This window comes from Rattus norvegicus, chromosome 15 (genome assembly GCF_021556685.1).
Source record: "Rattus norvegicus strain SHRSP/BbbUtx chromosome 15, alternate assembly SHRSP_T2T, whole genome shotgun sequence".
NCBI lineage: Eukaryota > Metazoa > Chordata > Mammalia > Rodentia > Muridae > Rattus > Rattus norvegicus.
In genome coordinates this window covers 15,457,937-15,485,258 of record NC_141548.1, presented here as the reverse complement: position 1 = coordinate 15,485,258, position 27,322 = coordinate 15,457,937, and the positions used below count along the sequence as shown (strand labels likewise).

The 27,322-nt window shown below is 39.8% G+C and overlaps 1 protein-coding gene across 5 annotated transcripts in view; it reads left to right on the top strand.

Moving 5' to 3' along the window:
* LOC148000836 (uncharacterized) overlaps positions 1-27,322 on the top strand; it is an 81,141-nt gene that overhangs the window by 20,019 nt on the left and 33,800 nt on the right. For 4 of the 5 annotated variants that reach the window (XR_015638246.1, XR_015638247.1, XM_087586784.1 and 1 more), the window contains exon 2: positions 2,047-2,166. Coding sequence is in view for 2 of the 5 variants with exons in the window: in XM_087586784.1 (XP_087442910.1) it covers positions 2,080-2,166 (87 nt within the window). In the remaining 3 variants the exon portion in view is untranslated. Of the gene's footprint in view, positions 1-2,046; positions 2,167-10,514; positions 11,231-27,322 lie in introns of those variants that run through there. The other variant, XR_015638248.1, reaches the window with a different exon arrangement.

Genomic DNA, 27,322 nt, shown 5'->3' with positions numbered 1-27,322 from the left:
AATATATTTATACATACATATGAAGTTCTTAAATGGTTAATACAAATATAAGATAATAAAGCCCAATTACAGGTTACTTTTTAGCTTAAGCAGGGAAATGTGCAGAACTATGAGATCAGATGGGAAGACAGTGCTTTGTCTCCTCCTCCTTGCACTCTCAACCTTTAATAGAAAGCATTAATGTTTCAGCTTTCTTTTAATTATTAAAAATTTTATTAGAATTAAGTTTCATGTTGACACCTTTTGAATGAAATTTGGTTTCAGTGTTTTTTGTTTTCCCCATTAATATACTGCTTTTCACTGAGACAAAGAAAAGTTGAAAAAATGAAAAAAATTTAAGTAGTAAACTAGTGAAATTAACCAAGAGTAAAGTACTACCTGTGCCTGTAGGGAATATGGCTCGCACACAGAGGAGAGAAATTACAGCTAAAAGAGAGGAGAACACTGCCCTTAGATATTTAGCCCATGGGCATGATCCAATTTAGCTGCCTGATCTTGTTTTACACTTACTTATTTTCTTTACTAAGAAAATAATAACTCATTTCTCATTAACAAGGTTTTTGCTCTTTCAGTATGTGTTGTATCTAAATTGGTTATTATACTGGGAAAAAGGAGAAAATGTTTACAAGGCTCTGTTGAGTAACATAAATAAAAACTAACCCTGAAGTGCATTTCACTTTTATTTTGCCTATTGAGAGACACAAAGACTAAAAAACCCAAGTAGCTACCTACTCATTGAGCAGAAAACATATCTGTGATGCTGTCTATTTCTTTTCTTATTTTTGGCATCATTATAACTTTATTTTTGGCCCTTGGTTGAATCGGGTTTCTTCCATATGCTAAACATGTTCTCTGTGACTGAGCACATTCAAGCCCCTCACATGCTCTGTATAAAGATATCTCCTCTTCTATTTCCCATCTACACAGTTCCAAACACATAAACCTGTCTCGGCTCTGTACAGGGCTCACAAACTCCTCACTTCAAGGCAAGCAAGAGAAAGAAGGGAAGAAACCTGCCTAAGGCAAGAGATTAGTGAGAACCCTGGAGACTTGGTTGAGTTGATGCTTGAAAGACCTCACATACATAACCAATTATCAGCATCTGGGAATGTAACTCAATATTGCTAAATCCTTTCATTTTGTAAAAGGAATCATGCACTTATGCGTTTTATGAATAAATCTCAAGATATATGAATACTGTCAACTAAATGGAGAGATACACAAACACAGACTATATCCTACACCATACTCTCATCTGTGTGCTGGTTTGATCATATCCTTAGGAGGGTGTGGCTTCTGTTTTCACAGGGATGCTATAAGGCTTAGACTTCAAAGTCTACTCTCTGGCTCTTTGCTAGGGAGGACCTGGCAAGTCTGTGTATAAAGATATGATTAATGCACATCATTGGTGAGAAAGTGGAGAGTCCAAGTTAGAAAATGCTTTGGCCACCTTCTTATTTCAGGAAAACAGGTGCAGAAATTGAGATGGCCTCAGTGATTTGTCTGAGGTTCTAGGAAAAAGTAATGTCAGAACTGGCTGGACAAACACAACTCTTCATCCAGGGCACATAGTGATTGATCACTGCCACCATATGGCCCTAGAATTTAATTCTGGGCCTGTGCAAGGAGTACACTCCCAACAGGTCACATCAGGAGCATGATGAATGAAGATAATTTTAGTCTAGGCCTGCATAAATCCTGTGTAGCCCAGGAAAGGCCTGGAGTTATTTTTGGCCAGGGTTGGGGGTGGAGGTGGGAAAGTGGTTCCATGGACTAATCAAGCTGGATCCATGCACATATGTGTGATTTTTGGCTAGGCCAGGAGATTGGATATGGTGCAGGTGTAAAAGGGCCAGGAAGACCTACTAGAGGGAGGCTGAGCATGGGATGTCGTACCTAGGCAAGGACTGGGGTTTGGTGTGGTGAGGGTAATTAGAGTGGAGAAGAAGTGGAGAGAGAATACAGACAGCCTCTTGGTCCACACCATGCACGTTGGCTACCTATTTTAATATTTTTATTTTGCTGTCTTGTTTTGTTTTTATGCAGGAACCCAACTCAAGAGCCTTCAAAAGAAACTCCATGCACATACCTGCCCCTACCACCTGTGACATACAATGGAACTGGAAGTCATATATCATCATATCATATCATCTCATATCATACAAGGTAACCTAGAAATAGATACATAGTAGAGGTCCTCACTCATTAGTGAAAATTCTCAGAGAGAAAGAATGGAATGGTAGTCATTAGAGACTGGGAAATGTAGGGGCTATAGGGGAGAAAGAAATTAAGACTGCCAAAATGTAGTTGAAGGACAAGGCATTTAGACTAGTTTTCTATAACAGAGTAGTAATTACTACTTAAAATATCACATGATGTCTATCAAATCACTATAGCAGTATGAGATTGTCAGCACACAAAGGAACACTTGAAGAGATGGAATGTTGATCATCCTGGATTGCTGATTGAAGATTGTATTTATGTGTCAAGATTCCACAATGTTCTCCTTAAAGTTGTACACATAGAGTATGGAGAGATAGCTTAGTGTGTATATGCTGGTTATGCAAGCATGTGGACATGAGCTCAGTCTTGGAGTTCATGTAAAACATGTTTGGACAATTACAGACTAGTGATAGATGCTGTCCAAAAAACAGAGTAGATAGTTTCTAAAGAATAACAACTGAGACTGACCTCTGGTCTTCACACACACACACACACACACACACACACACACACACACACACACACACACACACACACCACAAAGATGTACAAAGATTATATCTCAATTAAAAACAGATAGCCTAGAGACCTGGAATGGAAAGGCTCTCAGGGGAAGTCTATGGGGGTGATTTTAGTTGAGACTCCTAGAGGTGAGGATTTTTAAACCTCAGACTCCTAACAGTGAGAATATTGAGTCAAGAAGTGGCTGGGCAGAACCCTCAGTGGAGACCCCAAGAATCCAGCCAGGACTTTTGACCAAAAATTTGTCCTGTCCTCAAGAAATACAGGGGACAAAGATGAAGCAGAGACTGGGATAATGGCCAACCAATTACTGGCCCAACTTGAGACCCATCTAATGGGCAAGCACCCATTCCTGACCTTATTAATAATACTCTGCTCCATGCTTGCACACAGGAGCCTAGCATAACTGTTCTGAGAGGCTCCACACAGACAATGACTGAAACAGGTGCAGAGACCCACAGCCAAACATTGCATGGAGCTTGGGGAGTATTATGGAAGAGCTGGGGGAAGAGTTGAGGGACCAGGAAGGGTCAGTAATTGCACAGGAAGATCAACAGAGTCAACAAATCTGGCTGGACTCTTGGGGGCTCTCCAAGACAAAGAATATACAGAGAATGGACCTAGCCTGCCCCCTTCCCCTTCCTCCGTCACATAGACAAATGTTCAGCTTGGTCTTCATGTGGATTCTCCAACAACTGGAGCAGGGATGTCCCTAAATCTGTCATCTGCCTGTGGATCCCATTCCCCTAACTGGGCTGCCCTTTCTGTACTCAATGGCAGAGGATACACTTAGATATGCAGAGACTTGATGTACCGGGGTGACAGAATACCCAAGGAGGGCCTATACCCTCTCAGAGAAGAAGGAGAAGGAGAAGGTGATGGGGGTAGGCCTGTGTGAGTAGAGGACAGGGAGAAGGTGGGGCAGATATCGGGATGTAAAGTGAATTAATAAATTAACTAATGAAAAACAAAACAAAGAAACAAAAAGCCAGGAAGCCATTATAATAGAGAGAAAAGCTGCAGCTTAAGAACAAACAGGCTGAATGCATTCAAACTACCTATTGTCCATTAGAAACCACCTTACTACAAAAGAAACAAAAACCATCTCTGTCTAAATGGGAATGCAATATTTCTTAGAGTTGATTTCAAATTGCTCCTTCAAAATGGAAGAAATTAAGTTTATTGGTTTCCTCAAAGGGCCCTGCAGAGACATCAATGCCCTAACTGAACATGGGAGACACAAAGAACCCTGACACTAAAGATGGTCTACAAGATACTGATCTACAAGATACTCTGCAGAAAATATAACTAATTCAAGCCTGTCCTTATTGTGGCTTACTATAAAAGTCATTTTTCCCAGGAAAGTATATGTATTTGACGGTACTCTAACCTAGAATTCAGTTCAAGCTGGTTTTATCTCCCCACTGAATGGTGCAGGTCCCAGGTTTAAAAAGCCTGTCTACTTTTCCCTTCTCCAGTTGCTCTGCTGATTAATGAGTCTCTTTTATGAAAAATTGAAATAGCATATGACTGACAAGCATTACCTAATTCTTATAAAGTTAAGGATTTGTTTCAAATACTTTTTATAATGTATCAAGCTGAATTGATAAACTAAGTACATGACAGTACATGACTATAATAACTTATGCCATCAATATTCTGGTTTTGATACAGCTGGGCTGCATTTCCTGATTATAAAATATTCCTGGTGACATAAGATTTTCACAACTACATTTGCATTTTGCTATAGGAGTCCCATAAAATGAGAGCAGAGGAGGACAGGGGAGGAGAAACCATGGGTCTTTTTAATGATTGCATGATTCTGATTTCTAGGAACGTAGTAGACAAGGGTAGTAACTAGAAATACTGAAGAAACAAAGTTTCGTCTCGAACCATGGGCAATGCCAAAGAAAATATGCACTTTGACCTCATCTATATCCAATTCCAGTGTCCATGGAATTCAAACAGATGATGGTGGAATCTAAAAAAAATAGTGTCTTTTAATATCTCCTGGGAAAGCAAAGAGAATGTAGGAGACAAATTCCATGGTTCCATTCAGGTTCGTTGTGTTGGGTTATTCTTTTCTACTTGCAATTCTGAGCAAACGTGGCATCTCAGGAAGCATGTATTCATGGGTCTGAGGGTGCCAGTCCTGACACATACCTGGATCCCCTAGACGCAGTGTAAGGCTATCTGCAGAAAGAACAGCTGGTGTTCACGGAGCCCTTGCCATTTGCTATATGCTGTGCAACAATGTCCATGTATTATGACATGGTTTATAAACCCATCAGCCTGATTCTGTGAACCCCTTCCCTTTAACCCAGCCCTTCTGTTGAGTCATGTGCCCAACCCCAGTCAGAGTAGAGCCAAGAATTGATTTTTTTTTCACTTCATGGTTTCAATTTCATCCTTGCCTCATTGCCTAAGACAGCTTCAAAAGAGAAGGTTGGTACTCATACATGGCTACAACACTACAGTCATGTGTCACCACAAGATGAACTCTGGGAAAGGCCTAAACTTGTTGAGACTCCAACTCAGTTTCCATCCCACGTGCTCCCTTCTCATTCCTATGTCTGCTCTCACCTTCATTCCAGAGAATTAATGCATCTCCTTAGTCATAGCTTACACTTTGCTTATGTTGACAAGCCACCATTTGGTCTCCGTTACATCTTATATTCTTCTTTCTCTATGTAAACGGTATGATTTTGTTGACAAACATGTTGGTTTGTTTTTATTAAGATCTGCTTAAATATCCTTCTAAATATTTGTTTTTACATGTATATGCTCATATTGATCTCAGCCTTGGTCAAAGAAGCTTCCGTTTACAGTGGGAGAGAGTTAGCTCAGGCTCACAACTAGCCAGGGTGCTAAGAATAAGTGGCTATTGAATCCTCAGCCAGAAATATGACATCACTCCCTCCAATACTCAGGAAACATGGAAGAGGGGCCAGAAGAATATAAGAGGGTCAGTGGGATTTCTTATTGTGTAAAGGCACTTGCTACCAAGCCTGATGACCTGGGTTCCATGCCAAAGACCACATGGCAGAAGGAGAGAACTGGTCCTGCAAAGTCTCTTCTTAGCTCTATACTTAACGACATAGTATTCATTCAAGCATATGAATGTTTGCACTTACACGTGCAAGCATACACACACACACACACACACACACACACAAAATACAGGAAACTTGGAGAGGTAACGATCATGAGACGATGTAAACAAAGTACATTATATGTAACATAAAATTGTGAAAATTAATTTTTAAAATGTAATAAAAATACCCATTTAATTGTCTTTAGCTTTGTTCCACATCTTATGTGTTCTATAAATTATGTGTATCCCTAAGAAAAAGGATGTTTTAGGCAATTTCCTGATTCTGAATTGCAAATATTTAGGTAACAAATACTGATAATATCTGCATTATTCAGTTTCACTGTGATTGTTACCTGTGCTGAATCTTGGTCTGAAACAAAGTGGGAAGGAGAGCCTGGCTTCTCTTTCAGAGCCCCAAGAAGCCAAGGGATACACTTTGCTTCACAACCACACTTGCCTGTGATTGAGTTAGACCATTCAGATGTTCATGCCAAAGACATACAGAATGACAGAGGAAATGCACTCATAGGAAGACTGCAGTGAGGAAAGAATATAATTCGAAGATCTAAGGGGTGAGCATGTCTTCTGTCCTGGTGTGGCTTTAGTCCCTGCTTCCTGTGATTCTATATTCCCTACACAGCTTCAGTTTGTCCCTTCAGCTTTCACACATTTTCAAGAAGACTTTTTGTGCTCAGTGGCTGGTATCGGTTTGGGACTGGCAAATCAGGGCATGGAAAAATGTAGTTTTCTTTTCTCCTCCTCCATTGCTATTACCCTCGATTGAGACCCAATTGTCTAATTAATGGCTGGATCAGAGCAATAGCCTCTTCCTGCCTAATGTCTTTATATCCACCCTCACTTTCCTCTCATGCCCAATTTTAGCCAGCCTACCTAGCTCGGGCCTGGGTATCTCAAACTATTTTTAAATGTTGTATTACTTTCCTTGGAAAGAAGTAAACAAACAAGAACCACAAAACCGATCTATTTAAATCTATTCATCCCACATAAGGTACCTACAGACCAAGGAAAGGAGGATTCTGTAGGAGCTCCTACAGGATTCACATTTGGCAGAGAAACGATCCTCAAAGAGGAGAGAGTAAAAAAATTGATGCAGGCTGACTGAGTCAAACTGTATCAAACTTTTTGAGTCTGACGTCAAGTGGCTTATTGCCAGCATATTTAGGCATAGTACAAGTTGGATAAATATGTCTCCTAGTATAATAAAATCCCCAGTGCTCAAGGAGGCATAATTATATTGAAACTCAACTCAAAAATATATATGATTTCTTCCAAGATGATGGGGTCTAGAGATAAGCTACCTGTATTAACTTAAGAGCCTAGGGAATGATATGCTGTGGTCTTGGTCCTACAGCTAGTGTGCAGGTAGGTCCTTTGGAGTTATTAGCTAACTGTGGTCCGGGTTGTGAATATTGCCTGGCCCAACAGCTAATGCAGTCAACAAGCTGTTAGTCACCTCCAATTCCCAGATTTCTGGACAGAAAAAGCAGGTTATACTTCCTTAGAGAGGATAATCCTGTGCACTTAACATTCTTGGTTTTCCTGGTGATCTGTGGGTACAAGGACCTTCATGCTCCCCACAGGATTCAATGAAAATCTAAGTTGGTGAACCAAGGCATTTGTTTGGTTACTTAAAGGAACATGGGTGACACTTGAGCCACTGGGAAATTGCATCCTCAGCATAACTAAATCATGAATAGCTGGCCCGTTACAGAGTCCCAAGCCCTGGCCAGGCTTCTACAATCTCAGGACTGTAGTATCCCCCACTCAGAACCACATAGAGTTAGAGTAAGAAATGTAACCATCTTGGCTAAAAGAGAATCATACATTCCTTCTGTACTGCCTAGGTTGTGTGTGTGTGAATTTGATATGAGCTACAATCATCAGAGAGGAAGAAGCCTCAGCTGAGGAAATGCCTCCAAGAGATCGAGCTCTAAGGCATTTCTCTCTCTCTCTTTTTTTTATTAATCATTTTATTTGTTTACATTTCAAATGATAGCCCCCTTCCTGGTTACCCCTCCACAAACTTCCCATTTCATCCCCTTCCTCCTCTTCCCCTTTGTCTATAAGCATGTTCCTCCACCCATGCATCCACTCCCACCTCACAGCTCTAACATATCCCTTATTCAGGGGCATCAAGCCTCTACAGGACCCAGGGTCTCCCTTCCCATTGATGTCAGATCAGTGATCAATGGCAAAGGGCCCAGCTCATTGTGGTGGTGCCATTCACAGGCTGGTGACTCTATAAAAGAGTAGGCTGAGCAAACCATGCGAAGCAAGCCAGTATGGAGCACCCTCCACGACTCCTGCCTCAGCTCCTGCCTCCAGGATCTCAACCTGTTTGACTTCCTGACTTGACTTCCTTTAATAATTAACAGCAATATGGCAGTGTAAGCTAAATAAACCCTTTCCTCCCCAACTTGCTTTTTGGTCACGATGTTTCATAAAAATCAATAAAAACCCTAACTAAGGCATCTTCATTCAGTTATTCAGTAGTTAGTTGGATAACTACTGAATTGCTGGATCCTCAAGTTAAATTAATACGGGAACTCTAGGCCAAGTGAAGAGAAAAGCTGAAACGTTTCCATCCAGAGTAAAAATGTGCGTTCAGAAAGGGTTTTCATAGTTCTTACAATGTAAACAAATACACTCATTTCCTGGCTTCAGTTTCATCTTTTCTATGAAATTTTGACTGCTGCAGAAAGGAAGGCAGACGGAAACCAGAAATCTTTTTCTAAGGTTTGGCCAATCTGTAGACAAGTCTTTATCAATATTCGCTCCTCATTTCATTTAAGAAAAACAAAGGTTGATGAATTTGCAGGCCCTTCCTAAGAGCTTTGGAGAGGCTATTCAGAGGGCAAGTCTGTGACTATTTGCTCTTTGTCCCTGGGATAGCACTAAGGCCATTGATTGGAACACTTTCCCTGGTTCTTTCACCCTTGTTTGCTGCCTTTGAACACATACTGGGGCAGGAGTGACCAAAAGGGGTGTTGGGATTTTGACATGGCCCTAAAAATGCAACCTACTTTGCTATTTCAGATTTATGAAGTTGAGCGTTCCTCAGAACCTTTTACGACTTAGGTCTTGGTTTATTTCCCACTGTTGGCTTCAATTTGTGAAGATAACATGACCAAGGTGACTGTCATTGTGGAGACTCGGTTGGGCCATTTTCTGAGTGGCTGTTTGACTATGAAACAACAGGGCTCATGGTTTGTTTGGTAGGGCACTCAGTTTATTTGCCTTTCTGTGTGACTGGGGTGGCTATTCACCCTTAGATTTCTGTTTAATCTTTCCTTTCATGTTTGAAGAGTAAAAGCTATTTGGATTTACCTTGATCCACATTGCAGGGGTGTAGGGTTTAAAAAGACATTGTGTTCTGCCTTTGTTGTGTAATAAAAAATATGTTTTTTAGAATATCTGTCAGCTTGCATGGAGTTTGAGTAAATTTTTGAGAGATTGCTATTATAATTTATGTAGGAATGAAAAATAGTGAATTTATGATATTTTGGTGACACACCCTCTGGGAGAAATCTTGATGAAAAGCCCTTTCTGGATCTGCGAGTGCTCTGAATTAATGTAACTTTTTAATGTGTCATTTGCTGTGTTATTAGAATAAATGGCTTAATAGGGCCTGACAATTTGGTTATCGTAACACCAGAGATTTTTCTACGAAGCCAGATAAATACACAACAGCAACCAAAACATAGACAGTTTTTCCTGATGGCTATAGATGTAAATTTCCTCTTTAATTTAAAAAATATTATTAATTAATTGACTATTAACTAATTGAGGAAAAGAGAGAGTGTTTCCTAATTATTGGGTATTCTATGATCAGAATTTCTTTATACTCAAGACTGCCCTGGCTGTACTCCAGGATGTACTCAATAGGATTTACTGATCTAATAATTAATTTTATGACTCTTGCTTTCATGTCGTGTGTTGTTTCCCTTTTTATTTGGACAACTTTATGCATGTCTGTGATCTATTTTGGTCAGACTCACCGACAAATTGCACTCTTATCGTTCCCCCACTCCTTCTTGCCCCTCCCACTGTCATGTCCTTTCTGTGCATGTCTTCTGAGGTAGTTACAGTTACTGTGCATTCATGATTACAATGGTCATGTCCTGTCTGTCTGGACAACGGTCTTAGAGCACTCCTCTTCATCCTCTAGCCCTTATTGTGTCAGTTCTGCACTCTCTTTAGCTATGTGTCTTGGGCCTTGGGGGACATAGTACTCAATCATCACCTATTTTCAGGACCTGGGCAAATTATGAGCTTCTATATTAACCATTGCCCATGGCAACAGGAAGCTTATCTGACAAAGACTGAGACCAGCACTAGTCTGTAGGTACAAACACATACTTACAAGGCTGTTTGACTGTATGCCCATCTGATAAAACATCAGTGGAAGGATCTCTCCTAGGGCCTGAGATATCCCCAACTATGGGCCTTTGAGTAGATTTATAGTACTAGGCATGTATTCCATTTTGTAGATAAGGCTGAAAAGTCATCAGAGAGCAACCTCCCCAAACAGTCATGATGCTATTGTACAAGTAAGTACTTCCTGCTTGGTATATCAGTATTATGGCATCTGAGGTCCGCACTGATGATGGATGGTCCACACGAGGTCCACCACTGATGACTTTTCTTTCCCCAGAGCCTGGATAGCACCTCCCGGAACTGTGAATGCTTACCATTGGAAAGGAAGCTGCCGGCTCCATTCCAGCTTGACTTCTCTGTGTTTTGTTCTTGTATATATGAGATGTACTTGCTCCATAAAAGAAGAGTTCATTTGTGATCATGAGTGCTGTTATTACACTCCGTAAAAGATCTGGACTCTAAAGTTCTACTGTTTGTCTATGCCGTTGATCTACCATACCTAGCCAAGGACGGTAATATGCAGAAGTAAAAGCTAAATTCATATGCATGTAGCTATAATGATAATTTTTGTAGGGTCTGTGTTCCTCAAGTATAGAAGCCTCCAAAATGCACTTAGTCCTCCAAACTGGAATGTTAGTGAATCTAGCTTTCTCAGGCTCAGGTTCATGTGTTCCTAATTAGGATTGGAATATCCAAGCAAAGATAATTATACTGTAGATTGCTAATTTTTCTGCAGAATTCCAACCATGGCATGGCTATTGGGTCTTTTGTCATCCGCTGTTTTGTTCACTCTCTAAAGAATTTAGAGGCAAATTCATGAAAATTACTCTGACAAGTGCTATCAGACTTAAACGAAATTATTTTATTGTCTTTTTATGATAGGATGTTACACCCAGGAATTAAACTTGAGAATGGATCTTAGGTCGGGGTCATCCTAAGTGCTATTTATTTATATCTGTTGCTTGCAATGAATAAAAAGGAGGTTTGCTGGCATGGAGTCGTGCACATCTGTCATGTACAATCCCTTAGTCCCCTCTGTGGAATTAGATCACACCATCAGGACAGATGTCATCCTTGTAAGGACGGATTGTGGAAATCAAGCTCTCAGATAGTTGATCAGTAATGTCTTCAGAGGAAAGTGTTCAAAGACAATGAAAGGGGGGTTGTCAGAATGAAGTCAACTGACACTGGGCATGGTTCATGCCTGTAGCTCCTGCACTTGGGAGGCTAAATCAGGAGGACACTGAGTGTGAGGCTAACGGGCCTTCGCATGAAAGTGGGGTCATGTATGCTAGCCTTCCAAGAGAAAAAGCTGAGAGGCGACAGACATATTTCTTATGTATGGCTACCTGATACATATTAACAAACTCTAAGATTCATTATTACATGTGTTCTGCTATGGTTTCTGTTTCAGGCACCACGTATTTCAGTTGTTTCCATATCGAGTGTAGCATATCATCCCCAATCCTGCAAGGCTAATGTAAAAAAACAAAGATGCTAGAATTGTAATTGTCCTTGTGAGAGAAAGGATATTCTAAGAAAGACAGCTGGGCTCTCTGTCTTCCGCCATCGGATTGTTGAAACAATGATCACCAAAGAATTAAAATTCCCCAGAAACCCCAGGCTAGGAAAGGAAGCCTCTAAAGACTTGGTGTCACCCAGAGGAGGAAATTGCCTCCCAGGAAGAGATTTGGAGGAGTTCTGCTGAGACAAACAAACAAATACACATTTTCTGCACCCCCCTTATCCTATCTCTTATAAATTGGTTACACACGCAGCTGCAAAAGAAGCAGAGAGAAACTAGAAGTATTTTACCTGATTTGTTGAAACTGAATAAATCATTTTTTTTATCAATGTGCCTCTTAAATTTTCAAGACTTTATGTATTTGCGTGTGTGTGTGACAGGGGTGGGGGAGGTGTGTGTATTCACACTCATGATTCTTCTGCTAAGACTCCTGGATATTGAGATTGCATTATTATCTCCAGTCTAATGCCTATATATTGAACAAGCAAATTAATTTAAACCACATAACAAAAGAAGGAACCCTGGATTCCACAGGCTTCTAAGTCTCACCTTTCTTCTTGCCTAGTTTGTAGTTACATGCAGGTCACCCCAGAATATTAAAAGCAATAAAACAATTTTCAAAAACTAATAGAACTGAATGTCTACACAAATCACAGTGAGTCATATTGCCCAGCAACTGAATGATTTCCTTAGAAGTTCCTCATGGGACACTGACTCCCCGAAGCCAGGTGCAAGTCGCTCTTCTCTCTGATGGGGGGAGGATAACGGACTATTTTCCAAATCTAATTTAGTTTTCATTCTCCATCTGAAGGCCAGAGTAAGCATAATAAAGACATGAATCATGGCTTTCCTTATTTCTGTTTGAACAGCCAACTGGTGTATAAACAATCTCTAATTGTTCCCTCGATTGATTCCTCAATAGCATCAATGATCCTTATGTCACCTTCCGCATGATAAAAGGGACCTGTAAGCCACAACTACTTACTGTGTATGGAGATGCCTGCCTGTGTTATTGCTGTCAATACAGCATCATGGAATCCATCAGCCTCTTAGGAGAGCTTGGGTCCTCTCTAGGGAATTAGTGCTATAAATCTGGGAAATGAGCTTGCATTTTACCCTGTGTACACAGCTGTTTTTTATTATTCTCCCAAGAAAATGAGATTCTGCTGGGCTGTTGGCTACTCTCTCCATTATCTTGAAGCACCGTGGCTGGAATTTTTATCAATCGGGTCACGAAGCCTGTAAAGTGTTACAAACTTTCTAGAGTTTGGGAAGGTTAGAGGTAGATGTAATGGTGAGATCCATGACACATACCACTATGATAAGAGTCTCATGCAGAACCAGAAAAGGAACAAAGAGGTATTATTTGGAGCATGTGGAGCTCTCCATTCTAATGCTAAGGCTCCATTGTTGTACCAAGTCTCGCCTACCACCAGGGAAGGCACATAATGTTGAGTGAACATGTTTGGGTTTTGGAATCAGCACATTCCTTATTTGGGTGTTCTATTCTGGCTGCTGGATACCAAATATTTCAGCAGCAGTGACACTGGAGTGCTCCCCTCATGGGAAGGTCTTATGGTAACTCAGCTTCTTCTCTGTCCCCGTTGGACTCCTCATTCCCTTAAGTCACTAGGTTATAAAAGAAATTACAATGTTAACACAGGTAACTGATGCAGGAGGAAATTTAAATTACTACACCACAGTGGAGGCAAGGAAGTTCTAAATGGAGGAGATCCCTTACTACGCCCTGCCCCATGTTAATTAAGGTTACTGGGATACTAGATACTTAATCCAAGCAAGACGATAGATGGTCCAGACCCTTCAGGAATGAAGATTCAGGGTCACCCCATAAGGTAAAATACAGAATCTAAATTCTATTGGATGTGAAAGAAATACAGACTAAGTACTAGAAGAAGGTAATTATAAATATCAGCTAAAGCCATATGACCAGTCACAGGAACAAGATTTGTAGTTGCGATGAGTGTTTCTGTCCTATTTTATGAAGAACATATTGTGCATTCACACACGCATATGTGTGTACATACATATATGCAAATATGCATGTAGATATTTTAGGTATTTGTGGGTTTTCTCTGCTACTATTCCTTGTCATGGAACTTAACACTGATGAAATTAATATCATTAACTAAGTCCTGTTAGGTCTGTAATGTCAGTTTTGGCTTATGAGATCTCAGCGAGTATGCGTTTCTCCAGGGACTTTGCCATCCATCCTGGGAGATGAATTATTATGTTCTTGCTTGTTCCATGGTGTAGCTATACAATGTTAGGCAGATTTATTATATTGTTATTGTGTTTATTTTGAAATTAAGCCTGATATAAAGAAATGTTGCATGGTATCAGGTTGATACCCATGTTCTACTATTTCTATTTTATTAAGGAACTCTGCCTAATACTAATGTGGGAGTGCCAGGGAGCCCATCTCATTTTCTCTGCTTTGAAATGCCACATCTCCCTTGCAAACACTGTTTTCAAGGAGGCTGCCCCTAAAATGATGCAGGATAGCTTGCTGTATACCTCATCTTCCTAGCCCATCTGCTAGTGACACTAGTAGAAAGACGAGCCTCTTGCTGTTGGCTTAAACTGCAGGCTTTCCAGAGCTGATTCTCATTGGCCTAACTTGGCCCAGGTGCCCAATTCTCAAAGCAATGCTTGTCCCCATGGTGATGGGATGTGCTTGCTGGGCAGCCCTCTGTCACATACCATACCTATGCTAGACTGGAGGGGCTGTATAGTGCCTGCTTTTCTTAAACCATATTGTCTTCAGCTTTGAAGAGATTATTCATCAAAGAAATTCAAGATGCTAAATGTTAAGTAAAGGGGGAAATATTCTGTCTTTTCTAGGGAATTTCTTTTCTCACTCCTTATGATACTCTATCCTTCTGATTCTTCAGATAGCTAGTACATCAGGACACCTAGGGATCTCAAAGATGGTCACCACTTAGCTGCATGATGAAGGGGCCATTGTAAACATGTTAGCCTAAGCTGAACAAGATGTTGACTTTCAACATCAACCATCCAAGCACAGGTTTGAAGCTATTTTATTTCAAAGCAACAAAGAAGGTAACAGATGAAAGATTCGTCTTTGAAAGAACTTCATGCACTGTGTCCCTCATGTGATGGCTTTCATTTTTCTCAGGTTCAAATTCTTTAGAAAAGTTCACTAGCGTTGAGGAACAAAACCGGCTTTCTACACTGCATTCTGAATTTGGATTCTGTACATGAAGGAAGGCTGGTGCTCCTTTCCAGGGTCTCTGAGTCCTTCACAATTTGTGCTTCCAGTCCACACTGCAGGGTCTCTCCACCAAAATCACTTTTCCAGTGGGGTGATTTCATGTTCTCCTTTTGGAAGACAGTAGCTAACTCCATCTAATAAGTGCTATCCATATACAGTGGGTGGGGTCATTCACTAGAGCATGGGAAACCTACAGATACTCAATTCCTCAAAGAGACGTGGCTCTCCTCCCAGCAGCCATCAACTTCCAATGGCTCCCTCTCGGGGGGTGGAGGCCTCGGAAGCCATACCATGTTCTGGAATTTTTAACTGGTTTGTTCTTCTGAAGATCTTGTGGAGGTAACCACAGCTGCTAAGAGTTCATGTGTGCAACAGCCATGTAGAGAAGACAGCGTCTCCCAGCACCACTTCCTGTCCTCTGGCTTTTACATTGTTATAATTTGAAATTTATCTTATGTATATGGGTGCCTTAAATATGTGTATTTTCAAGTACCATTTGCATGCCTGATGCCTGTGGAGGGCAGACAAGGGAATCAGATCCCTTCAAATTTGGGTACACATTCTAAGTTAGATTACGGGTGCTAAGACTTGAACCAGAGCTCTCTGGAAGAGCAGAAGTACTTTTAACCACTGAGCTATCTCTGAAGATCATCTTTTTTCCCCCTGCTACTTTGTGTACTATAATTCCTAAACCTGAGGATGGAGGGTTGATACATATATTCTTTCTATGAGTGAGCACATACGATCACTTTCTCTCAGTATTTTTAACAGTTATAAGTCTCTGCATTAACTACTAACTTACTGCAACGGGTTTCTCTGCCAAAAATTCAGAGCAACACATATCTAGGGATATAAACGCAAATATTTAGAAGACAGCTTGACAGCTTATCACACAGTATCAATAGTTTCTGCCCTTGGCCCTAGCCATGATTTTTGACAATTTTTTACAGTATCAAGCATGAATACCCCTGTACAGCATTCCTCAAATCCATTCAAGGGAGGCAGTGTACCCCCATAACCAGCCTTATCACTACTGTGCCAGTGAGCACACCTTGCTGGACAGAACTATGTTATACCGCAAAGTCTTAACAATTTATACATAGAGCAGACATATGTAATTATTTAAACAGAATGCTAAAGTTCCTCCAGTGGGAATTGAACTCATGACCTCTGGAAGAGCAGTCGGTGCTCTTAACTGCTGAGCCATCTCTCCAGCCCCTGAAACCACAGAGACTAGGACTTACTCAAAGAAATTTCACTTGACCAAGGTCTGCATTGAGCTCCTCCTCAAATTCATGTGTTTATGGTCTACTAACTTGCCTCCGTCCAGCCTTAATCTCGCTTGCTTTTTTAATTTTTTCCCTTAATCCCTCCCTTCTCTATCTCATTCCTAGTCTCTCTTTTGTATGCATTATGAATTTCATGAGTCTTCAAAACCAGCATTTTTGTTCATTTCTGAAAGAAAAAAAAGAAGAAGAGAAAGGAAAACAATTCTACATGTAGATAACCTGCTAACTTTGCAAAAGAATTGTCTGGGTTGGTGATTCTCAACCTTCCTAATAGTGCAGTCCTTTACTACAGTTCATGTTGGGGTAATCATATAATAACAAAGGTTGTTTTTGTTGCCACTTCGTGACTACAATTGTGCTACTGTTATGAATTGTAATGTAAGTATCTGGTTCTCAGGGTATCTGATATGTTAACACAGTGAAAGTATCATTTGACTCAAAAAAGGTTATAACTCACAGGTTGAGAACTGCTAGTTTAGGTTAACCCTGGGATGCTGAGTGAGGTCTTACTAGACTTCAGATCTTGGACCATTTCCAGAGTGTCCATTCCAAGTGACAACAAGTAAAATTCTTTGCTGTTTTTCGAGGCTTTGACACAGTTTTTGTGCCAGAAAATTTGGTAGAATTATAAACTTTGATAATGAAAGAAAGGTGAATGGGGAAAGATGGAAACATTGGAGAGCCTATATGAAGCCATAAAAAGATCAATGCCTGTATTGCTTAAAGAAATAGGATCGATTCGCACTCTCAAGGTGTGACCTTAACTTACTTAATTCATTTAAGTACTTTTGACAAAAGAGAAAAATAAGTAGAAGGGAGTTGGTGACACAGAATTAGTTTTTAAAATAGGTTCGGTCCCCAGCTCCGAAAAAAAGAACCAAAAAAAATAAATAAATAGGGGATGGGGGATTTGGCTCAGTGGTAGAGCACTTGCCTAGCAAGCGCAAGGCCCTGGGTTCAGACCCCAGCTCCGGAAAAAAAAATAATAATAAAGAGATCAAGGCCATACGGCATCAGAGTGCATTTAATAGGATGAGAACCTACTGCTTCAAAGCTTACAGTATGGGTGCTTTACCAGATTTAACAGGATTCTAATTTAAGGCATTATTTTTCATTCAACATGCTCTGTAAATACTGAGGGTCTGGGCACCAACTGAGTGAGGCAGATACCAGGATTTCTACCTTTACTACAGAAGCCTTTAGGGTTTGGCAAAGGTGCTGGGAATGTCTGTGTGCACTTTTCTTTCTTGCTTTTTTTATTGGATTTTTTTATTTACATTTCAAATATTATTCCCTTTCTGGATTTCCTGTTCATAAGCCCCCAATCCCATGCCCGTCTCCCTTTTTCTATAAGGGTGTTTTGCCTCCCCCCAACCAATCCCCCCATTCCCACCTCCTCACCCTAACCTTCCCCTATACTGGGGGGTCCAGCCTTGGCAGGACCAAAGGCTTCTCCTTCCACTGGTGCCCAACAAGGCCATCTTCTACATATGCAGTTGGAGCCATGGATCTATCCATGTGTACTCTTTGGGTAGTGGTTTAGTTCCTAGGAACTCTGGTTGGTTGGTAGGTGAGTGATATTCCATTGTGTAGATGGACCATATTTTCTGTATCCATTCCTCTGTTGAAGGGCATCTGGGTTCTTTCCAGGTTCTGGCTATTATAAATAAGGCTGCTATGAACATAGTGGAGCATGTGTCCTTGTTATTTGTTGGAACATCTTTTCAATATATGCCCAGGAGTGGTATAGCTGGATCCTCAGGTAGCACTACGTCTAATTTTCTGAGGAACCTCCAGCCTGATTTCCACAGTGGTTGTACCAGCTTGCAATCTCATAAACAATGGAGGAGTGTTCCTCTTTCTCAATATCCTCACCAGCATCTGTTGTCATCTGAGGTTTTGATCTTAGCCATTCTGACTGGCGTGAGGTGGAATCTCAGGGTTGTTTTGATTTGACTTCCCTGGTGAGGAAGGATGTTGAACATTTCTTTAAGTACTTCACAGTCATTTGGTATTCATCAGCTGAGAATTCTTTATTTAACTCAGTACCCCATTTTTGGAGAGGGTTATTTGATTCTCTGGAGTCTAACTTCTTGAGTTGTTTGTATATGTCGGATATTAGCCCTCTATTGGATGTAGGATTGGTAAAGATCTTCCCCCAATCTGTTGGTTGCCGTTTTGTCCTAATGACAGTGTCCTTTGCTTTACAAAAGTTTTGCAGTTTTATGAGGTCCTATTTGTCCATTCTTGATCTTAGAACATAAGCCATTGGTGTTTTATTCAGGAAATTTTACCCAGTGCCTATGTTTTTGAGGATCTTCCCCACTTTTACTTCTATTAGTTTCAGTATATCTGTTTGTGGAGGTCCTTTTCCCACTTGGACTTAAGTATTGTACAGGGCAATAAGAATGGGTTTATTTGCATTCTTCTACATGCTGACCTCCAGTTGAACCAGCATCTTTTGTTGAAAATTCTATCTTTTCTCCACTGGAAGATTTTAGTTCCTTAGTCAAAGATCAAGAGAGCATAGGTGAGTGGGTTCATTTCTGGGTCTTCAATTCTATTCCATTGATCTACCTGCTTGTCTCTGTACCAATATCATACAATTTTTATCACTATGCTCTGTAGTATAGCTTGAGGTCAAGGATGGTGATTCTCCCAGAAGTTCTTTTATTGTTGAGGATAGTTTTCACTATCCTGTGTTTGTTGTTATTCCAAGTGAATTTGCAAATTGCTCTTTCTAACTCTATGAAGAATCGAGTTGGAATTTTGGTGGGGATTGCATTGAATCTATAGATTGCTTTAGGCAAATTGGGCATTTTTACTATATTAATCCTGCCAATCCTTGAACATGGGAGGTCTCTCCATCTTCTGAGATCTTCTTCAATTTCTTTCTTCAGAAACTTGAATTTCTTGTCATGATTGGTTAGAGCCACACCGAGATATTTTATGTTTTTTGTGACTATTGTGAAGGGTGCCATTTACATAATTTCTTTCTCAGCTTGTTTATCCTTTGAGTAGAGGAAGGCTACTGATTTATTTGAGTTAATTTTATATCCAGCCAATTTGCGGAAATTGTTTATCAGGCTTAGGAGTTCTCTGGCGAAGCTTTTGGGGTAACTAAAGTTTACTATCATATCATCTGCAAATAGTGATATTTTGACTTCTTCTTTTCCAATTTGTATTCCCCTGAACTCTTTTGTTGTCTGATTGCTCTATCTAGGACTACTATATTGAATAAGTAGAGAGAGGGTGGGCAGCCTTGTCTAGTCACTGATTTTAATGGGATTGTTCAAGTATTTCTCCATTTAGTTTAATGTTAGCTCCTGGTTTGCCGTATATTGCTTTTACTATGTTTGGGTATTGGCCTTGAATTCCTGATCTGTCCAAGTCTTTTAGCATGAAGGGGTGTTGAATTTTGTCAAATGCTTTTTCAGTATCTAATGTGATGATCATATTTTTTCTTTGAGTTTATGTAATATATTACATTGTTGGATTTCTGTATATCGAACCATCCCTGCATCCTGGGATGAAGCCTACTTGATCATGATGGATGATCATTTTGATGTGTTCTTGGATTCCATTTCTGAGGATCTTATTGAGTAATTTTGCCTTGATATTCCTATGCAGGACATTGATCTGAAGTTCTCTTTCTTTGTTGGGTCTTTGTGTGGTTTAGGGATAAGCGTAATTGTAGCTTGATAGAATGAATTAGGTAGTGTTCCTTCTTTTTCTGTTTTGTGGAATAGTTTGGATGTATTGGTATTAGGTCTTCTGTAAAGGTCTGATAGAAGTGTTCACTAAACCCATCTAGTCCTGGTCATTTTTTTGGTTGGGAGACTTTTAATAACTGCTTGTGTTTCTTTAGACATTATGGGACTGTTTAGATGGTCTATCTGATCCTGTTTCAACTTTGGTACCTGGTATCTGTCTAGAAAATTGTCCATTTCTTCCAGATTTTCTAGTTCTGTTGAATCTGATGATTTTTAAAATTTCTTCAGATTCTGTTGTTATGTCTCCCTTTTCATTTCTGATTTTGTTAATTTGGTTACACTCTCTGCCCTCTGGTTAGTCTAGCTAAGGATTTACCTATCTTGTTGATTTTCTCAAAGAACCAGCTCCTGGTTTTGTTTTGTTTTGTTTTTTTTCTTTGTATAGTCCTTTTTTGTTTCTACTGGGTTAGTTTCAGGTCTGAGTTTATTTAATTTCTGCTGTCTACTCCACTTGGGTGTATTTCTTTCTTTCCGTTCTAGAGCTTTAAGGTGTTCTGTCAAGCTGCTAGTGTATGCTATCTCTAGTTTCTATTTGGATGTATTCAGATCTATGAGTTTTCCTCTTAGCATTGCTTTCATTGTGTCCCATAAGTTTGGGTATGTTGTGCCTTCATTTTCATTAAATTCTAAAGTCTTTAATCTTTTCCTTTATTTCTTCCTTGACCAGGTTATCATTGAGTAGAGCATTGTTCAGCCTCCATGTGTATGTGGGCTTTCTGTCTGTTTTGTTGTTATTGAAGATCAGTCTTAGTCTGTGGTGATCTGATAGGATGCATGGGATTATTTCCATCTTCTTGCATCTGTTCAGGCCTGTTTTATGACCAATGATGCGATCAATTTTGGAGAAGGTACCATGAGGTGCTGAGAAAAAGGTATATTCTTTTGTTTTAGGAGGAAATGTTATGTAGATATCTGTTAAATCCATTTGGTTCATAACAGCTGTTAGCTGCTCTGTGTCTCAGATTAGTTTCTGTTTCCATGATCTGTCCATTGCTGACAGTGGGGTGTTAAAGTCTTCCACTATTATTGTGCGAGGTACAATGTGTGATTTGAGCTTTAGTAAGGTTTCTTTTATGAATGTAGGTGCCCTTGCATTTGGAGCATAGCTATTTAGGATTGAGAGTTCATCTTGGTGGATTTTTTCATTGCTGAATATGAAGTGTTCCTCTTTATCTTTTGTGATAACTTTTGGTTGAAATTCAGTTTTATTCGACAGTAGAATGGCTACTCCATCTTGTTTTGGGGGACCAGTTGCTTGGTAAATTGTTTTCCAGCCTCTTACTCTGAGGTAGTGTCTGTCTTTTTCACTGAGGTGTGTTTCCTGTATGGAGCAAAATGCTGGGTCCTCTTTACATATGCAGCCTGTTAGTCTATGTCTTTTTATTGGGTAATTGAGCCCATTTATGTTTAGAGATATTAAGGAATAATGATTGTTGTTTCCTGTTATTTTTATTGTTAGAGGAGGAATTATGTTTGTATGGTTCTCTTCTTTGGAGTTTGTTGCAAGGAGATTACTTTCTTGCAACAAACTTTTCTAGAGTGTAGTTTCCCTTCTTGTGTTGGAGTTTTCTATCTGTTATCCTTTGAGGGGCTGGATTTGTGGAAAGATATTGTGTAAATTTGGTTTTATCATGGAATATCTTGGTTTCTCCATCTCTTTTAATTGAGAGTTTTGCCGTGTGTAGTAGCCTGGGCTGGCATTTGCATTCTCTTAGGGTCTAAATGACATCTTCCTAGGATCTTATGACTTTCATAGTCTCTGTTCAGAAGTCTGGTGTAATTCTGAAAAGTCTGCCTTTATATGTTACTTGACCTTTTCTCCTTATTGCTTTTCATATTCTTTTTTTTTGCTTTGTGCACTTGGTGTTTTGATTTTTATTTGACAGGAGAAATTTTTTTTCAGGTGCAATCTATTTGGAGTTTTGCAGGCTTCTCGTATGTTTATGGGCATCTCTTTCTTTAGGTTAGGGAAGTTTTCTTTTATTATTTTGTCGAAGATGTTTACTGACCCTTTAATTTGGGAATCTTTGCTCTCTTCTATACCTATTATCCTTAGGTTTGAATTTCTCATTGTGTCCTGGATTTTCTGGATGTTTTGGGTTAGGAGCATTGTGCATTTTGCATTCTCTTTGACTATTGTGTCAATGTTTTCTATGGTATCTTCTGCCCTGAGATTATCTTTTCTACCTCTTGTATTCTGTTGGTGATGGCTGTGTCCATGACTCCTGATCTCTTTCCTATGTATTTTATCTCCAGGGCTGTCTCCCTATGTTACTTCTTTATTGTTTCTATTTCTACTTTTAGATCCTGGATGGTTTTGTTCAATCCCTTCACCTGTTTGTTTGTGATTTCCTGTAATTTTTTTATTGGATTTTTGTGTTTCCTTTAAAGGGATTCTACTTGTTTACCTGTGTTATTCTGTATTTCTTTAAGGGAGTAATTTATCTCTTTCTTAAAATCCTCTATCATCATCATGAGATGTGATTTTAAATCCAAATCTTGCTTTTCCGGTATGTTTGGATATCCTCTATTTGCTTTGGTGGGAGAACTGGGCTCTGATGATGCCAAATAATTTTGGTTCCTGTTGCTTAGGGTCCTGTGCTTGTCTCTTGCCATCTGGTGTCTCTGGTGTTAGCTGGTCTTGCTGTCTCTGACAGTGGCTTGACCTTCCTGTAAGCCTGTGTGTCAGCACTCCTGGAGACCTGCTTCCTTTCAGAGTGATCTGGATACACAGAGATGTGCCACAGGGTCAGCTTCGGGTGCAAGTGGAAACCAGAAAGATACTGTTGCAAACTGCTCCTCATTTCTTGTGTCCAGAGTGCTCCAGGCGGGTTCCTCTTGGGCCATGAATGTGAGAAGAAGTTGTGGTCTACCCTGAGTTCTCAACATTTTCTGCACTTCTGAGAGTCCAGCTCTCTTCCCCACCAGATTTGGGTACAGAGAACTGTGGGACTAGGTCAGCTCCAGGTGCAGGCCTACCATCAGTATTCTTAAACACTTATTTTTTTCAGCCAGTTTTTTGCAGACACTTAATGAAAAAGTGTGCATTCAATGCTAAGAGATTAAAGACTGCTGGTTAATTCTGCTTAGTGAGAATGAACTTATTGAAATAAAATGAGGGTTTTTTCCCCCAAAAGACAATAAAGATAAAATTATGTTTTAATAAATAAATAAATAAATAAATAAATAAAAAATACTAAAGTTCTCATTCTTAAAAAGTTTTTCAGCTACTTAAAAATCCGAGTCAGCAGGAAAATTTCTTCTACTGATTTTTTTATAGTATTTTGATAAGATACAGTTTGAAAGCCACAGAGAGTAAAAGAAATGGTGAGAGAATTATAATCCTATAATATAGCATAGCAAGCCTTGCTCTAACGTCACTCATGGTTTCCAGCCATCAAATGGCTGATGATGTGTCTCATCTTCGCTTTCAACATTGCTGTCCAGCAAATACTGAGTGGAGCTGAGTAAATTGATTTGAAAGCTCACCTGAAGCTGGCTTTCCCCTGACTCCCGAAGTCTGAAAAAAGAGCCTGGATGCTTCTCTAAAGTTAGGGATCCTGTATACCAGCACATGTGCTCACTGCGCACAATCCAAGCTCTCATTAAGGGAGACATTCTAACATCTATCCTCCGATTCCTCCCTGTCAGCTGGAGCCTTCATTACTTACACATAATTTGTGGGAATATCAGTGCTTACTCTTTAAAGCTGCTGATTATCACTGTTTTAATAAGTAATTATGTTTAACATCAACACAAGCATAAAGTGTATATACTATTTGATCTTCTATTTACTAACAGAATGAAAATCGTAAAACGTTACACATAGCCTAAGATCTTATCGTAAGCCATTGCCCTACTTTACTGTAATGGTTGAAATCAGCATGAATCTAGCTGGATCTGTGAGAGTGCTCTCTCTCTCTCTCTCTCTCTCTCTCTCTCTCTCTCTCTCTCAGTCTGTCTGTGTCTGTCTCTCTGTTTGTGTCTGTGTGTATGTGTGTGTTTGTAGGTCAGAGACAACCTTGGACATCATTCCTCAGGTGCTATCCACCTTAATTTTAATTTTGAAATGGTGCCTCTCAATGACCTGAACCTTACTAAGTAGGCTAGTCTAGCCACTCAGAGAATCTCAAGGGTCCACCTGCCTTTGCCTTCTCAGTACTGGGATAACTTGTGCAAACTATCAGACATAGACTGTTTTAAATGTGGGTTTTAGTATTTGAACTCAGGTCTTCATGTCTATAAAGCAGGCACGTTATCAACTGTGACACATTCACAGTGACACCTTACCACTCCACTACTCAGTGAGTTTCTGGGACTGTCATAGAAACATGGCAACAGCCACTGTCTGACAAATTGCCCACCTCTAATCCTCTCATCTTCTTGGTGGAGAAGTTTCGAGCACTTGTCATGGTGGAGGTTCCAGTGAATGACACAAAGCCACAGCCTATCAAAACTTCAAATTTTGAGTCCTGCTTCTTGCGTTCCAGTACATTTCAAATTCTATGGACCATAAAACAAAAAGTGTCTGTCTCTAAGTAGTAGGATGCCATAATTTAGTTCAAACATCAAGTATAACCATTTAACATAGCTATTCAAATGAGAGTGATAGGAGCTCATTGGATGAATATTTCTAAGGGAGAGACTCAAGAGATGTTCTTTTGCGGACCTAGGGCAGATGGACCTGGGCTCCTTTTTGACTTCCGGTACTTTAGGGCTGATCCTGGCTTCCCCTGTTATAAGCATCTCCATTTCTCTTACTGTATTTCCCTGATTTCTTCAGTCACTTCTCCTCAGACATAGATTCATTTCTAGTTTTCATGAAACTAGAATCTAGCAACAGTTAAACATTCTCTGAGTGCCTGGAGCACTTTGGAAAAGAGATGTTACAGAAATGCAATGAATAAATAAAGACTGCCTTATACCCTCAGGCCATTGCATTGCCTGGTGCCAAGGAAGTTAGTTGTCTAGGGTTTGAATAAGTAAGTATGCTACTGAACACTGGAGTGGAGGGAACTTCATTAGAGGCAGAGAGCTTACTTTGGGGTAGTCCACTACAATAAGGCTAAAACCATGTCTCTTATACTTATCCATTATTTTCCTTTTGCTAAGATCCATGCATCCAAGTTTAAACCCAATGCTTTTATCTGTAATGTATTTAAATGATTTTTATATGCCTTTCCCTTTCTGCATTGCAGTGAAGATGTATCTTTGTGTAAGCACAACACATGCATTCTCAGGGATCCTCCTGTGCTTATGTAATTATATTTGAGTTGATAGTCAAATTCTCTAGGGATACTTGAATGACTGAAAATAAATAGAATACTGTTGGTGACCTTCCAAGAAGTAGGAGAGGTAGACACAGCAGGGGGTGCTGGGCACAGACCATGATATTATCACAGGGAACAGTGTATTACCTCAGCTTTCTACATCCTTATCACAAATTCCACTTTGACACATCAAACAGAGAAAGATTAGGAAGAACTCACATCATCCCAATTATGGCTCAATACACTGTGTATTTGTTATCCAACAAAGGAAAGTAAACTCTTGGGAAACTATTTCATGCTAGGTTCTCTTTACTAGTGATAATGGGCAGAATCATGGGGAAAGTGGAATAGATTGTACTTGGTGAAATGACGAAGCAAAGTCCTTTATAAAGGACAGAGTACATATTCACATTGGGATTTTCCTATAGAGATGATTACATTGGGTTGCAATAACTCACTGACATGGAGGTGACAGCTTGAAGAACAGAGCAGGAGTGGATTTGCAAGCACTCCCATTGAGACAGGGTTTTTCGAATGAGTCATGATCAATCTCCCACACTATATAAAGAATGAATTTCATTGTCTCTACTATTATTGTGAAGAGGTGATTTTGTTCTCTGATATATCTACCTTAAAAAAAATACATTGGCTAATATGGCACTGAGATGTTACCACTAACAAGTAGTATGCCATTGAATCAACCTACATTCACAGCATTACATTTATGTCTGCAAGAGATTACAAAGTGAATAACCTATGTGTACACAATCTAAACATAATGGATGGGCTTAACATTAAGCTACAGACAGAGTTCATTGAAAAATACCCTTTGATCTGACAGGGTTAAAACAAAGGGAATAGTCAACATGAGTCTCCATTGGGAACTTAAACTGAGAAACAGAAAAGGAGACAGTTAGTAGGAATTTGACTTTGTCTAGTAGAGGAACCCTACCAGATTAGACCATGATAAGTTGCACTTGGGGGCAGGGAGGTGATTATCAATTTAAAAGCAAAAATAATATGAATTGTAAGATAAGCAAACATGAGTAATCTATCCACCTTCTTCCTTTTTTTCCTTCCTTTCCTCTTTCCTATTTCTTTCCAGTTCCATCTCAAAAACATTACTAACTGTTTACCCTATGCCAAGTGACAGACACACAGTGACATAAAAGACAGATGATAGGACTGTGGACACCATCTTGAGTAGCATAACTAAAATCCAAGTGATTGAATTGTATCAGGATATACTATTGGTCTTCTGATTTATGGAATAATACAAAGTAAATCCTTGATCATGTGGTACGAACTGAGGTGGGGGTTGCAAGGATACATGTTGCATGCAGAGCATGCAGGCCCAGAACAGGAGGAAGTAGTCTTAAATCCTGCAAGTCTCAAAATGGGATTTTCAGTGTTTGGACATGTCTAGACCTCACTCCTACTCCAGATCTATTCTCCCCAGTTGGGAACATGGCTCAGTTGCCCCAAGTGTCTGCATAGTGATCCACTTTGCTCTGAAGTACTTGCTGAATTAAAAGTGGAATACTGAATCAGAGATGTAAACAGAGGTCAGGCCAGAAAGCCTCTGGTCATTGCAATATGGCTTTATAGCATTTTAGGGTCTTACACACCAACAAATATAGCTTACTAACCACCCTTCCAGGAGGGCAGACTGAACCTTAAATCATAGTAAAAAAAAAAAAAGGAAAAAGACATTGACTAAGCCCTAAATCCATCATTTGATTCTCAGGAGGACTATTTAAAAGTGTAGGGACAGTGGAGCTGAGGCTCAGGGGTGAAACTATGCTTCTCCAGCACGCCTAAAGGCCTGGATGTTATCTCTTGCAGTGCACAAACTAACGTAAAAATGCAACAAAGGAGGGCTCATTCCTGAGGGATCAAAAATGGTGCACAGATGAGATGCTGAGGGGATGGTGGTCTGTGCTAAAGACTGTAGATTCTGATCAAAGAGCAATGA